Source organism: Thunnus albacares, chromosome 6 (assembly GCF_914725855.1).
Source record: "Thunnus albacares chromosome 6, fThuAlb1.1, whole genome shotgun sequence".
Taxonomy (NCBI): Eukaryota; Metazoa; Chordata; class Actinopteri; order Scombriformes; family Scombridae; genus Thunnus; species Thunnus albacares.
Genome location: NC_058111.1, coordinates 32,730,883 through 32,746,824, shown reverse-complemented (window position 1 = coordinate 32,746,824; position 15,942 = coordinate 32,730,883). Strand labels below are relative to the sequence as shown.

General features: G+C 42.3%; 1 protein-coding gene across 1 annotated transcript in view; it reads left to right on the top strand.

Moving 5' to 3' along the window:
• The window catches only part of ulk2 (unc-51 like autophagy activating kinase 2), a 40,846-nt gene extending 25,107 nt beyond the window's left edge, over positions 1-15,739 (top strand). The window contains exons 14-27 of the mRNA XM_044353324.1: positions 2,410-2,467; positions 6,052-6,201; positions 7,369-7,514; positions 7,637-7,717; positions 8,655-8,920; positions 9,022-9,200; positions 10,183-10,292; positions 10,466-10,603; positions 10,775-11,016; positions 11,147-11,325; positions 11,596-11,714; positions 11,910-12,067; positions 12,258-12,393; positions 12,791-15,739. Of these exons, the coding sequence (XP_044209259.1) occupies positions 2,410-2,467; positions 6,052-6,201; positions 7,369-7,514; positions 7,637-7,717; positions 8,655-8,920; positions 9,022-9,200; positions 10,183-10,292; positions 10,466-10,603; positions 10,775-11,016; positions 11,147-11,325; positions 11,596-11,714; positions 11,910-12,067; positions 12,258-12,393; positions 12,791-12,855 (2,027 nt within the window). The 3' untranslated portion in view covers positions 12,856-15,739. The remainder of the gene's footprint in view (positions 1-2,409; positions 2,468-6,051; positions 6,202-7,368; positions 7,515-7,636; positions 7,718-8,654; positions 8,921-9,021; positions 9,201-10,182; positions 10,293-10,465; positions 10,604-10,774; positions 11,017-11,146; positions 11,326-11,595; positions 11,715-11,909; positions 12,068-12,257; positions 12,394-12,790) is intronic.
• Positions 15,740-15,942: the final 203 nt, after the last annotated feature.

Below are 15,942 nucleotides of genomic sequence, written 5' to 3'. Positions count from 1 at the left end.
TTTTCCTTATTTTCAGTCATATATATATAATGTCACAATATTGGATGTTCATATTAAACGTGGCAAAAGTGTCAAATAATGAATTAAACGTATGTAGAAGTAATCCCTGCAAGCAAAAAGCACCTGCTTCAGACTGCTCTGAACACTCGGTTTCCAACAGTTTTTTCTACTTTCAGCCTGAGCTGACATTGGCTCGTGATGTACTTCTTTATATGGTCATCTGCTCCACGCACACCGCTTGAGTTCACTGCTTGGCTACACTAACATTATGTTTTCCATTGTTTTGGGGGTAGTCATGACCAGCCATGACTCAAGTCAAGCTGGCACGCTGTGAGTATTTTTCCATTACAGAGCAGGGCAAAGTGAAATAAGTAGTTTACCTGTTGGAGGTGTGCTGGTCATCTGCAGCATCTGGTCTTCATCAAACATCATCATCACTGTGGCTGTTTCTCCTTGCACTGTTCCTCTCTCCATTATTTGTAACTGATCTGCTGAACAAAGAGCTCCAAATATCTCAGTATGTTGTTTTGTTGCCCATTTTATAGTGCCACTAAGGAAGCTATGCTAATTCTGTGAGGAACACGTTTAATTTCCTGTAAATTCTTCACAATAAAAGTCTCCTGTTATTTAGTCATTTAAAAGCTTTTAATATGAAGCAGTAAAGTAGGAAATGTTGGGTTTTCATTGGCGGTGGCCTAACACAATTCTGATACAGCTGCCCCTTGGCAGGCCTCTTGAAAGCTGGCCAATCAGAACAGAGTGGGCTCATCGGGAGGGGGGCCTTAAAGAGACAGGAGCTAAGACTGCCTGTTAGAGACAGAGACTGAACTGAGGGGCTGCATAAAGGGCCAGAATTAGATAAATAAGGAATCTTTTGAACTGTGAATTATGCAAAGCTACTTTAGTGGAATCCCAGAATAAAATTATAGAGCTGGAAATTAGTATAATAGGTCCCCTTTAACTAAAATAAGATTCATAGTTAAGACAAACTTAATCCAAAATTAATATTCCGATCACCATATTATCATTATCATGGATTGCCAATTTTCTAATTTAGCTTTAAGGATTTTCAGCAGGGTATTTTGGCACAGCAGCTTGTACATTTCAGTAGTTGTTATAAACAGCTGCCTCAGGCTCTCTCTCTGTGACTGTCACATCCCTTGACCGCCTCCCATCATGGAGACGTGTTTTTAGCATCTAAATTCATGTGAAAGCATTCCCTCTTTATTTCTGTCACAGTACAGCGCTGCTCTGATGACAGGTTGTTGACAGCTGCACTATTAATATTCTTTAATTGTTTCAGGCCCTTTTAATACCACTATAGATGCTGCTAAATGTGTCTCCTGATTTCTGACAGCAGGACTTCTGACAGCTCTACACTGAAATTCTTCTCTTTACTCTTTGGTGACATTTTTGTGAATGAAACTTGCCCAAAAATGGAGTAGAACCGGTTGCCTAATACTGTACATACTTTACATGCCCTACTGTGCATTCATAGGGCAGACAGTTTATATACTGAATGCCTGCCTGTCTGTAAGCAGCTATGTAATCCAATACATGAAGAACTGAAAGGACCTTGTTCAGTTTTCTGTCTTCTACAGTTACTTGCGAATGAAAATAATTACAAAAATCATCCTTTTTAGAGGGAGTTTTAGTTATTTTCACTGAGAAGACACTGCTCAGTTAAGTCATATTATATTTACTATACTGTGATAGTGTTTAATTATGTTCCAGAATTCTTTGTCCAACCTTATTAGTTACTCTGGGATGATAGTGGTCCAGTTAATCTTAATACTCTGCTTGTTCACACATCTGACGGCTTATAATAAATAATACTACATGTGACCTGTCCTCCGTCTACATATCCAAAACATGCACATAAACTACTATCATCTGTTCTCTACAAGCGCATAGATGTTTTGGAAACTATTTATTAAAGGAGAAGGCCACTGTACTCATTAATAGACACGCATAGCTAGAATACACATGTAGTAAAGTCACATTCACTACCTGCCAGTGATGCATGGAACACACATGCTCACACAGGCTCACATAACACATGTCACCAAGTCTACAGCCACTAAATTAGACAGCTGCTAACCATTACATGCTGTAATCGTAGACAACAATCCACAAACAAAGGGCACACAATCTTACCCTCTCGAGTTGTCAAACGAACCCTCATGCTTCGCACCTGCTGTAAAACACACACACACACAACACACACAGACACACATTCACCTGCAAGCCCTCCACTCAAACAATGGAGAAAGTATAGAGCATTGGAAGTGTCAACTGACACTCTGAGTGGCGTTTAATCACCTAATTACTGTGGGTTTATACATCAGTAAAGCCTGTTGCACTTTCATCATTCTTTTCTTTACTTTTTACTTTTCTCTTCCTCCTCAGATGACCAGCCAATGGGAGTGGGTCGCCGGCCGTCCAGCGAGTTCCTCATGTGTGGAGGGTGAGTACAATGCCGTCGACCAGAGACTTAAACACTTATTTTTTAATCTTTGGAAGAGAGTTCACATAATCTTTAGAAACTGAAAGCCTCCACTGGACCGGAGAAGTGGAAGCTCCTTCTTGACCCAAAAACATGACATAATAACTTGATATCAATCAGAATGATACAATAAAATGTGTTGATGCCTTACTGGCTGATACAGAACAATAGCAATCAGCAAAACATCAGAGTGATCAGATCAGTGAAAGTGGAGTTTCTGTATTTTGTTCCTTTTGGCACTATCAATATATTTTTGACATTATTAAGGCTCAGAGTGTCCCATCAACATTATTCTTATGTCCCTGGGACCCGACAATCTCCTCTATCCATTCATACATAGATATTTGTGCCATATTGAAAACATAAAGACAGAAATTACAAAATTTCTATTTTCATTTTTAGGCTTAAAAAATAAAGCATGTATAGTTCTGCTCACATGCAAAATGATGGTATTTCTGAATAGCCTAACTTGTCCTGAAAAACGTCATATATGACATGACTGGATGGCTCATATAGTGACTCTGCCATTAGCCTATAAATAAAGCAAAGATTCAAAGATAATGCCCCTCATTTTCTTTCCTGTTTCTACTCCGACTGCTATAGTTGCTGAACTTTTATTAGCTGTAGTTAATAAGTTAAAAAAAAGCTGATGTTTTTATTTTAGTTGTAAATTCAGCATATATAATCTTACATAGAGCTTTAAAGGGGTGTGAAAAAGTCTTAGATTATCCCCTGCGAGTGCTGTACATAAAGTATTACTAATATTTTTGACATGTAGCCCAGCTTCGCTGTCTAATCCACGGTTCATAGAGTATGAACTGCATTCAGGGTAAAAAATAGACTGACTATGCACCGCAGTATGCAATGGAAGTGTGATGTGACGCGACACTGTGAGTCAGATTCCATTTCACACACAGCCTCGAGTTCACGTGTATTTGTGTAAGGTCATGTCATCTATTCTTTATGTGTTTTTGTGTCGACCGGGCTTCCTTTGTTTCTTCTTTTCGCTATTTCTGGTCTCTCCGACCGGTTTGTTCTTTGCTCGACACCAGATATCACACACATACTGTCCATTTGTCATGAGTGAATTCTTCTGCCCACCTCCAAATCTGCACGATTAGCGAGTTATGAATCAGACGTCAAACCAAACAACAAGGTGGTGCTGTGCTAAAAAAAGCACCTGACCCACCGAGGGCTGTGGGATAATAATAGTCTCACTCGCTCGCCAAAACATGCCTGCAATAACAAACTGTGACTGTTATTACGGTGCCTCAGCTGTGTATTAAAAGATCAAAACTCTCTCACATGTACTGCAGCCACATTTTCATAACATGGCAGCACTTACTTTCCTCCTTTACTTCATCAAACTTACTACACAAAGGATGGATAAGGATAAGGCTGTCATTATTCCAAATTTTTCGTCCCTTGAAAAAGCCAGAACCAAAAACATATTAATCCACCTCTCAGCACTTTCAGACGTAACTCAAAGAGGAAGACATAATGCATTTGATGGGGACTATTTTCAGCTGTGGATTGATACACATTTGGTGCTCTAGTGCATATGTCTGGGAAAAAGGATGGAATGTGTGTATATAACTTTGGATACACACACAATACTTGTTAGTAGAATGAATTTGTTTTTAATATTTGGCATTTTTATTTGATTTGTCAACAATAATAAAAATATTAAATACTGCCAACCTTTTTTGTCATATTACCTACTACCCAACTACACCTCATGTCTGCCAGTTATTTTCTTGCTCTCCCATGTTTTCATCTTAGGCTAAAATTGTGTTAAATACATTTAGTTCTAACTTGCAGAGGACCAGCTCCTGCCTGTCACCTCTTTGTTCTTCTTCTTTCTCCCCCTCTCTTTGTTAATAACCTGCAGCCAGACACTGCTTTACACTTCTCCTATCGCCCCGCTTTCCTGTTTGCATGTGTAAACAGCCTCAAGCAAAACTGTTCTCTCTCCTCTCTGTTCCCTTTTTTGTTGCACTCCCTCTATTTTGTCTTTGTTGCCCTTTCTCATCCTCCTGTAAGCGTTCATGCTGCCAGCTCCACTCCCTCCCTCTTCTGTCCTGTTAACGGCTCTCTCTCTCTCTCTCTACATAGCAATGACTCTTTGCTGCCTGCATAAATTAGTTAACCATTGACACAGGAAGAATCCATTTTTTTCTTCATTGCAGAGTTGTCCTTTGCAGTTTAGTAACACCAGACACACTCTCAAAGAGCTCCTAAATCACAGCCTTGTTTATCCTCACTACCCTGCGTGTCCTAAATTGACTGGAGTTGAGGAAGAAGAGAGACACGGAGTGTGGGCTTGTGGAGATGACAGGAAGAGTCAGATGTCTGGAGTGAGATGATGATTGTAAAGAAAGCAAGAGACTGAGAGACGGAGCAAGCAAAATGGGGGGATCAGAATGAGCAAAAACTGACGTGACAAATTATTTAAAAAAGAAAGAGGCTGAAATGTTTGATCCCATCCCCCTCTCTTGAGCTGCTTTGTAGAAACCAGGTCAGTGGAGAGGCAACTGACTTACAGATCCAGTCTCTCTCCTCTTTCCACTCTTGTCTCTTTTAAAAAGCAGCTGTTCACTGACCCACAAACCCTCTGTCTCTCTTTAACGAGAGGACAACAGCATACAACATTCCTGTCCATATTAAGCCTGAGGTTGGGATCAATAAAGCTTTTAGCAACCTGGAGAAAAATAGAAAGCCTCCATCGTGAGTTACTGTATCAAATATCTTCTCCATCCATGGTAAGTGAGTGGAGAAAGACAGCACGTGGTCGGGTTTATGTCTCAGCATAGCAGACATTCAAATATTCAGCAAAGCAACTGCTCTTTAGTTCTTTGTCCGGACTAGTCTTTGCCTCACGTGTCCTCGTCCTCTCTCCCTTATAGACCCACCCAGGCTTCACATCATTACATAATACGGTTTCCAACTGGTGCTGCGCTAACAGCCATTTCCCCCGCTCCTTCTCTTTTTTTTTCGATTCTATATGTAAGCAAAGGCCCTCTGTGGTTGACTCAGCCATGACTTTATGTTCGAGAACATTTTGTCTCCTTTGGAATAACAAAAGAATGCAAATGAGCTGTGGCTCTTTGCACTTCCCCTCCTGTGTCTGCCTGAACACAGAGGACCTGCCTTGCACGTGCCATTGGCCGACCCCGCCTCTAGCCCTGCCCCCAGCAGAATGAGCTTGAATCTCATTGGTCGTGCCTTTGTGTTTACATGGAAACCTCGCCTCCTTTTTTTCTGCTCTCACTGGCTCTGTCCTCATGATCAGCCTGGCTAAACTTAAAGTTCCTCAACCTGCCTCCACACTGAAGTAAACAAAGAACTCACGGCTATAGAACGAAAGGTCCCTACATGTAGATTTGTCCCGTTTTATTTGATCCTAATTACAAAAACACCAGTCTTTTGGAGATTTAACTTATTATGGGTGTTGACACCCCTGAAGATGTCCTGCAGATATGGAAACAACAGCAGCCTCGAGCGGACTGGTTAACTGCGCTCCTCTCCCCGTTTTTTCCGTCCAGGCAGCCACAGCCCACCACAGGACAGACCCCCATGGTGTCCCCACGGGCTGAGACTACTCCGATCCCTGTTCCCACCCAGGTCCGCAACTACCAGCGCATCAAGCAGAATCTCTCCAGCAGCCCGACCACCACGCTCTACAGCTCCCCCAGGTAAGAGTCACCTCTGCTGGGTCTGTGGGTGAAGGAAGTCCTGACTTAACCTTTGCATTATTTATACCTTTTTAGTGATTAGTAATGAAACACCTGGAATGAGCACCTGTGTGTTGATATCAACCTGTGACTAATGTCTTACTCACCATTTGCAAGTCAGTTTTCAAGTTAGATAATGAAAACCCTGTCTGTTATTTCATCAGCCGGAAAGTTTCACTGAAATTACATCAGATAAGTGGCTGCTTGAGGTTACAGGCTTCCAACCTGTTGCTGGGAGGGTTTTTGTTGGCGGTTTTATGTGAAGACAAAGCAGAAGGGAGGGCAGAGGAAGAGGGAAAGGGTGGCACCTTGTTTTACAGGAAGATTAATTCTGTTGTTCCCACTTACTGGCTTTTGTCTGAGAAGAACACAAGAGGTACTGTTGGCTTTTATCAGCTGTTTTGTATTGCTACTGTGTTAATTATTCCAAAGTTTTATTGTGCTGGCTTCTGTGTGGGCTTGTGTTCATCTGGTGGTTTCTTGCTTTGCCGTTTGCCATCAAATTCCTACTGTGGTGATCACAGCTCTGAGGATTAGTATGTGGTAAATGTTAAAGGAGAAGCTGCTTCCTCAGTTGACCTCTCTGTGCACCCATTGAGGACAGGTACTGTCCCCCCTACCCTTGCTTTACATGTCTTTGTTCAGCTGTCCTACTCTCCAACGTCTCTGTCTCGTCAGTCTGTCTAGGGAGGATCAGAGTTCTGACACTCTGTCCCTTTGACCTACCAGAGGAGGGAGCTAGAATACAGCAGACAGTAACCTTAAGGGAACTCCTTACTGCTTTGAAATAGTCAAATCTGCACAGCAAATGCTCTCGCACATGCTTCCATTTCATGTGACTGAAGTCTGTGTTGAGGTTTTGTACTTGCAGCAGTACTGGGTTGTCTTAGCAGCCAAACAAGTATTTACTTGCAGGAAAAACATCCTGAAATGATCCAAAGAGAAAAAAAGAAGTCATTTGGGAGAGTTCAGCTGAATAACTGAATCCTTGATGAAGTCGGTTGATGATGAATCCTTGTCATTCAGCACCGAATGTGATAGAAGGTTTAATGTTTTATTTTCAACATGTCTCAGCAAACTGACTGACATTCACTTACACTTGCATAATCTACATGTTTTTTTTTGTAGGTCTGGCACAGTGAGGCGCTCCAACACTAGTCCTATGGGGTTTCCCAAGGTAGGCTCGGGGTCCCCCAGCTCCGCAGACGTCCCTCAGACAGTGGGTCGCCGCCTCTCTACAGGCAGCTCCCGGCCCTACTCCCCTTCACCTCTTGGTAAGGAGTCAGGACATGTACAGACGTGTTTCAAGCACATCAGCCTTTTAATAATAACTTCCAGACATGAATTGGACTTAACTCAGAATAAAAAAAGTAAATGAAAATGTTTGTGTTTGCAGTTGGCACCATCCCCGAGCAGCTAGGTCACTGCTGCTGTCACTTGCAGAACCACGAGCCTCGCAGCCGCAGCTCCTCAGGAGGTCAGTTCACACGCAAAAACTTCAGCTGCCCTCGAAATAGCTTGGTTAACCCACATCTAACCGTGCCAGCTGGTTCACTTAGAGTAGATTAAACTTCAGTGGTCCTCTGGGGAATGTGGGCTGCTGAGACAGCAAATGGTGATCAGTTTAATTGAACACTGACAGGACACTTAATATATACAACCCCTCACCAAAAAGCCAGTATGAAAATACTACATTGTACAATATAATATGTATTGGCATTTAAATTAGGCAGTACCAGTGTTAACTGCAGGAGGGAGTTGTTTTGATTGCCTTCTCTGTGTCATCACTTTGTTATTGACAAAGTTCATGAGTCACCATGAGTCAAGGTCCTTTTTCAAAGTTGTTATAACACTTTAGACGTCTTATAACTTCTTCACTGTTTGTGTTGAGAGGTTTGCCGTCATAGTGACCTTTTTTAGAAGAAGGCAACGCTACAGTGTGATGTCTGAAATGACTCCTTAGCCAGACAGACAACAGCACTTTGTACTGTTTTTGGAAAATCATACAAACAACCAGATTTTATGAGCAACACAGAGTCTCTGTGGAAAGTTTTAGAGCTATTTTTCTTGTGCTGATTGGGCAAAAACCCTGTGATGGACCAAAGCTCATAAAAGTGTCACCAGTAGTGTTGCTCCATGCTGCTATTTTTTGCTCCTGTTCCTGTGAGCTAAAGACTGCCTCTAGCTGTGAGACAAAAGAGACATGTTGTTATGTCTCCTCTTACCAGCCCCAGAACACACAAGGATTTACTCCATGATCGATCTGTTATTTAGCTCTTTAGGTTTTTATTAAACAAAGTTCCACTTTTGTATTGCAAACTGTAAAATCTATACTTTATAAGTTTTTAAATATTTTCATGGGAGGCCGTTAACATGAACCGATTGTAATCCAGTCTCTCCTCTCCCTCATCCAGGCTCCCCTGTCCCGTCCTCTCAGCTCCTGGGGGCTCGTCTCCAGAGCGCCCCCACCCTGACCGAGGTCTACCAGACCAGGCAGAAGCTCCACAAGCAGCTGTCAGACCCCGTTCAGCCCTCCTCCTCGTCCTGCAGTCACTCCCCTCAGCTCGGCCGACCAGCCAACCTTGGCTCCTCCCCCACCAAACTGCTGGGCTCCTCCCCCCGCACGTCCGACTGGCTGCAGAAGTCACCGCTGCCCACCATCATCGGCTCCCCTACCAAGGTGAGTACAGGCATCAGTAAGTGTGCAGATGGTTAATACCAAATCTACAAAATATCAGGTGTTAAATTTCCCAAATGTACTTTTTTTTTTTTCTCAATTAGACCATTTCGGCACCATTCAAGATCCCCAAAACACAGGCATCCTGTAACTTGATGGCACTGGCAGACAGCCCCGTGCCCACCAAAACGCTGGCAGATGCCCGGGATATCTGTGCCCACCACTGCAGCCCTTACCCCTGTGCACGCCCAGCTGCCCCCGAGGCCAGCAGGACCTTTGGCAGGTAGGACTGTCTTTTAACAAACAGGTCCTTAGTTTGACTTTTTCATCTTTTCCAGACCTGCAGTCTCCATCATTTTTCTTTAACACCCATTCCAACTTCCATCTTTACTAAAATCACACTGATAATAGGAGTCCAGTATCACCATTTGATTAAAAATCAGGTCTGGTCCAGTCTAATGTAATGGACATGATTCTGTTCAGTTGATTACAAGTTTATTGTAGATGGACCAACACTACACTTGGTGTTTGTGAGACACCCATAACCTGAATATGATTGTTGAATTGTTATGTTATTTATTCAGCAAAGTAAATAAAGAAGTTGTCTTTATTTATTTTGTTAGGCTTACTGTAAATACAGTGTTTAGAGTCCCTGACACTCCCTAACTGCTGTTTCAGAAGCTTTATTTTCTTGGCATTTGAAATATTATGAATATGAATATGAATATAAATTGAAAAAGAAAAGAGGAAAAAACTTTTTCCCAGTTTTTCTTTTTTGTTTTGTTTTAAATAGTTTTATTGATTAGTGTGTTTAGTGAGATTTACAGCAGATGAAAGTAGTAAACAGACAAAGAAACTCAACCCAGTCTCAAGATGAAACACATTTTACACAAGCTTAACAAATACTTAAGATGACATAATGGTAATAAACTGATAATAAAGTCCAATGTGTGCTTTTCCTGCTCCAAGGGCTTGTCTTCCCTTTATTAACTCTCCAACTGTCTTATCACTTATTTTAATTCATTTTAATAAACTATTTACAATAAGACAGAAAGTGAATGCTACAGTGTCATATGCTGTTTCTTTTCACTCTTTCACCCTCCCTTCACTGGTTTAATCCTTAACCAAAGTCAGCTGGTAGAGGGGTCATTCCCCGGTTTTGATAAGTTTTTGGCCCATGACACTTCACACAGTGAGGATGACCATGTTACATCAGCACGTCTGCTCTTTGGCATTGCACTGACATATCTGTGGTGTCCCTGCAGGTCTGTTAGTACGGGTCGTCTGTCTGAGCAGCCAATCAGAATCACTCTGGGTGGACAGGCCTATCAGGGCAGCACTGACAGCCTGAACACAGAGCGACCTATGGACACAGGTAGCTGCCTTAGTTCAGTTATTCAGTCAAAATTATACTGTTTCTTTATTCAGTTTACTTCAAGCTTATAGTTATGAAGCTTGTTTTAGTGTAGTGTATTTACTTGTTATAGACAGTCCAGTTCATGTACAGTGGATGATAGAGAGATAAAAGACTCGATTTTCTCTCAAAAGCCCCTGCAGGTCCCACTGTGCTAGCTCAGGGTGGGTCAGCGAGTCCCCGCACCGTCCTTTTTACCGTGGGATCACCGCCCAACAGCAGCACTCCACCAACCTGCAGCCATCTGGGCACCCGACCACGAACCACCTCAGGTGAGAATCTCCCACCTGAGCTAGTGTGCAAAGCAAATGAGTTGTTTGAAGTTAGAGGCAGGAAATCTGAGAGGTGTTCTTAGTGAAGGTATTTTTTCAGTAGTATTTATCTCACGATTCTCCCTTCAACTTACCTACATCCCCCCCCCCACCGCCTGTCTGTTCCCTCAGTGGGCTCCAACAGCTCGGCCGGCTCCCTGTGTTCCACCAGTGGTCGGGTCTATGTTGGCTCTCCCCCGGGCATGGCCATAGGCTCCTCCCCTCCAGGAGGTTTCGGTGGTGGGCAGATCATCCCCGGGGCAGAGGGGGCACCAAGCAGCCTACGCTACGTCCCTTATGGAACCTCCCCTCCCAGCTTGGAGGGATTCATCACCTTCGAAGCCCCTGAGCTGCCTGAGGAGACCCTCATGGAGGTAAGACAGTCTATTTGGCATTTGTTGTTTTTGTGTTGTTTGGTAATTGATCAGTCGCACAACTTCATGAATCACTGGTACATTCTTTTAATCTTGTTTTGTGTTTTACATCTAATGTTTCCTGTTACAGCGTGAACACACAGACACCCTGATGCACCTGCGGATGATGCTCTCCTTCACTGATTGCGTCCTGGAGATGGCGGCAGTTAGAGCTGGGGGGACGGAGCTTGGCGTGTCGGCAGCCTCCCTCTACCCTCCTCAGGACAGTGTGGTTGTTGACCAGATAAGCCAGCTCAGCAAAGAGTGGGGGTAAGGAAAGAACAAATGAAGTTGTACAGTAGTGTAGGCGTGAAACTGTTATTTAATCCTGTTTTATTTGACTTCATCAAAGAGCGTATCCAACTCCAGATCCCTCAACACAAAACAACAATGTAAAAAATTCCTTCCTCTAAGTTTAACTCCAGTCTCATACAATTAATATATGATGTAGCGTCAGGAGGCACCTTGTTCATCGGTGCTACTGCAGTGCTATAGTTTTTCCATCCATTTAATTTAGTATGCTTGTGCTGCCCCCTACAGGCAGGTGGAGCAGTTGGTGCTCTACATGAAGGCAGCTCAGCTCCTGGCTTCCTCCCTCCATCTGGCCAAGGCTCAGATTAAATCAGCCAAGCTCAACCCTTCCACTGCCGTCAAACAAGGTAAGGACACTTCAGTCTTCATCTCCCATCACCTGACATTAACTATCCTCCACGCATTAAACTGGAACCTGCGGGTGAGAGAGTAGATCAAATCTTCTGCTCGCCCGCTTCATCAGCAGGAAAAAGACATGGTGATGTAATAGGGAGACCAATATGTGTAATTAAATACTAAAACCTCTCCTCTTCTGTTCTCAGTGGTGAAGAGTCTGAACGAACGTTACAAAAGCTGCATCTCCCTCTGCCGGCAGCTGACCGACAAACTCAACCACTTCTTCTCTGATAAGCAGCGCTTCGTGGACGAGATCAACAGCGTCACCGCAGAAAAGCTCATCTACAATCATGCTGTGGAGATGGTGAGTGTCAGACACGCAGTACAGGACACCACACACCATCAGGGCTTCAAAGGAATGAAGTCATGAGTGATTCCTATCTAAGATTCCTTTCAGTAGGTTTCTCAAATGATATGAGCTCATATCAAGTTCATGTGAGTGCAGACATAATTTATGTTGGTCAGCCTAATGTGATGATGTGTGTGTGTGTTAGGTTCAGTCAGCAGCTCTGGATGAGATGTTCAAGCAGACGGAGGATATAGCCTACCGCTACAGCAAGGCCGCCATGCTGCTGGACGGCCTGTCTAAGATCCTGCAGGACCCCACTGACATTGAGAACGTGGTCAAATGTGAGTGAACAATTTTGTATTTGTGAATGCCACCTGTTCATGAGGAGGTGTCTGTTTGTGAGATTTGATCATCAGTGTAAATAATGCCTTTAAACTTCTTTAAAAAGCGACCTGTTTCAAGTTTCATTCACAAAATACTTACGCAAAGATAACGAGAACAATTTCATGTTCCACGTAGTTTCAAGTCTTTTTTTCAGAAATCAGGAGACATAAGCATAATACGTTTTGCAGTGTCTGCCAACAATTAACAAAGCAGCCCTGTACTGTGACAGAAAACAAGACAGACTTTTTTTTTTTAACACAGAGTAACACAATGTGCTCAGCTGTTTTATTAATTTAAGAGTTTGCTATAATAACTTCTATTAACACTGTTTCATTTTGTGCTTTTTCTCTGCAGACAAGGCCAGCGTGGACCGCAGGATCTCAGCCCTCTGCTACTGCACTGTCACGCTGTATGAGTAGCAGCCCACACACACACACACACACACAAACAGAGGGACCACGTCCTAAGACTATTGACTACCATCCTCACAATCCTGCTGTTCCCTCCTGTAGCAGTTCAAGCACTTTTTCATTTGATAGGTTTCATCTGTATTTATCATCAGTTAGTTTTACTTGCTGCATCACGGACTGAACTGTGAAAAGCGACTGATGCGCAAATTTACAACCAAAGATGACAACGGATCCAGAAACAAAGACTGAAACCGGATATGAACATAATACGTGCACTTTTAAGTGCTTTTTTATGCCGTGATGGTGGAAAACCATCAGATCAACACACACACACATACACACACACACACACATATATATATATATATATATATGTCCATTGTTCAGGATATTTGTTTTTTTACCAGAAGAATAAGAGGATGGACAGGACTATGAGAAAGTGTTGTGGGCTTCAAGAGACTTCAGCTCCCCATGAAGCAGTACATCTTTTTAAATCCTGCATACTATGTGATATCATTGGTTATTTACTCTGTGTTTAAGTTGTTATTGTTCTTATTTATTGGTTCAGAAGAACATGGATGTTTTTAATCTCCTGCCTATCTTGAAAACCTCAAGTATTGGAGTAGAAGGAAATGGAAGAAATTAACAAAAGGCTTACGGCCGCTCACTGTAACAGATCCTACTCAGATGCTCAGAAACAAAATTGAAATCAAACACAAACTCCTGTTACACAAACTGAGAAACAGACAGCCATGAGAGCAAAGGAACATGTAGATTTGTAATTGCTTTATTGTAGTTTTTTTTTATGTGTTGTTAGCTCAAGCACTTTATTGTGGATTGAGAGGAGGAGACGTGTGTGTGTGTGTGTGTGTGTGTGTGTGTACAAGTTCTGAAGGTAGAAATGTGAAGGCAGGGGAAGGCTTTCTAATCACTCCTGCTCCCATCTTCATAACATACCTGCTCTCTGACTCTGAATCCCTGTGTGTGTGTGTGTGATCGACAAGTCTACAGAAGTGCATACATCTCCCATAAGGCAGAGGAACCAGTCATGTCACCCAAGAGACATGGTCAATTTTTAGGTCTTGGCTGTCGAAGATTAATTTATATGTTTGAAAGAACCTCTTTTTTTCTAGTTCATCAATTTTAAAAATCATATAGTTAAAGGGACAGGACAGGATGGTAGATATTGTCAAAAGGTAGGGCTGGGAAGCTTTGATTAGCTAATTTAGTATTCATCTGCACTTGCCATGCAGAGTTGTCACTAGTAGAAAATCTGACAGACACTTGTCACATGGTCTATGTTCCTCTTGTTAATCATCTTTATAGGAATGTAATGCACCCGCCGTGACTTGTCGACCACACTGCTCACAGTGAGGAAAGGGTTAAGGTGACTTTGGGTGATGGTGTCTTACTCTGCTCACATTGTCACATGATCTGTAGGCTCAGAACTCAAGAAACTGATCCGCTGCAGCAGTGTCGGGCCTTGTTTCCTGTCACTGCTGCAGTGCTGAGCAGCCAATCAGGAGTCCACTTAAACCCTGATGGAGTAAATAGTGAAACTGAATGGTTATATTACTTGACAAGTTACCTTAATAATAAGTTTGATTTTTACTAAAATACTACAGCTTTTTATGTTTGTCAGTATCTGTAGCTAATTTTTTTAACAAAACTTGATGTTTGCAAACTTGTATATATTTGTATGTGGTGCATGTGATGATTCCTTTCCCCCTTTTTTCGGGAGGGGAGTGAATGTGTGTGAGATCACAGTTTGAGTTTTGGGCTAGTGCCCGCTTGTCAGTCAAAGAGCACAAATCTTTATATGTACATAGATGAATTTGATACATTTTATTCATGTCTGCCAAGGGTTTGCTATAAGAAAAACCTATTTTGGCACAACAGGGGTGTGCCAAAGAATAAAACAAAACTCAAGGCAGCTCCAAAACTTTCCAGAGAACTCTTTGTACCCGGACTGTTCATTGTTGAGATCAAAACACACGCATTTGTTCAGTGGGTCTTACAAAATATCTGTGAAATGAGTATGATGTCTTAAAAGACAAATGCGTTTTAGATTTCCTGCTCATTTCCCAAACATTTGAGACTTGATTTGTCACACTCTGCACTGCCTAGCATCCACTCAGTCCCTCCGCCTCCCCTCAAGTCATCTGCTGTGCAGTGTATGTACTGTATGTATGTATGAGTGTATATACACACGTGCACTTGCCAGGTGTGCATTAAGGCCAGTAGTATACAGTTCATGATGGAAAAGGAGGTGCCTTCTTCTTGTGAAAGCAGACATACGTAGGCCTACTCCTCTGTACAGGTGTGAATAAATTCTTTTTCTGTGTAAAAATGTGTATAAATGCATTCACAGGCACCCAGCGGTCTCTGGGCCTGTTTCTCTGATGTACTGTTCTTTTTTTCTAGACATATCTGGGGTTTCAGTTTCCCTCGTCCTTGTCATGAGCACTCTGAACCACACAAAGCCTTTTACTGCACACAGAGTGAAGAGGGACAAATAAAGCTGATAGAATCCCACCTGAATCTTTGCTCTGTACCATTTTTGTCTGTGGACTGTAACTGAAGATGGTATGTTTTAAATAAAGCATGGGTACCAAGTCTGCATTTTACCCTGTAGAACCTCTAGAATCTTGAATGTATGTACCCTGTTGTTTTATGCGCCTCTCCAGCTTGTTCTGAATGCATTTTGAAGAACCCTTCCCTCAGTCATGACCCCTCTCTAAACTGACTCTGAAAATGCAACACTTTCCAAGCACCGTTTTTTTCAAAGAGAAATGTCAATGTTATACTTGTGTCTCTCACTGAGGGGTGTCTCTCTTTTTGTTCTTTATGGAACTCAAATACAGTCTTTGTTATTAAAAAGAGAATAAATGAAGATGTCTTGCTGTGTTTTTATTTTTTCAGGCTTGGTTCTACATCAGTTTCCCAGATGTGAAGAAGTTGGCTAAAAAGATCTGAACTGAAAATTTAATGTATGACTATTAATTAAACAGTATGTTAAATATTGAGTTACAATTTTCTTGTGCTTCTTCACACACTTGTTTGAAACCTTAGACAAGCTAGTCTTCCTCAGACTTA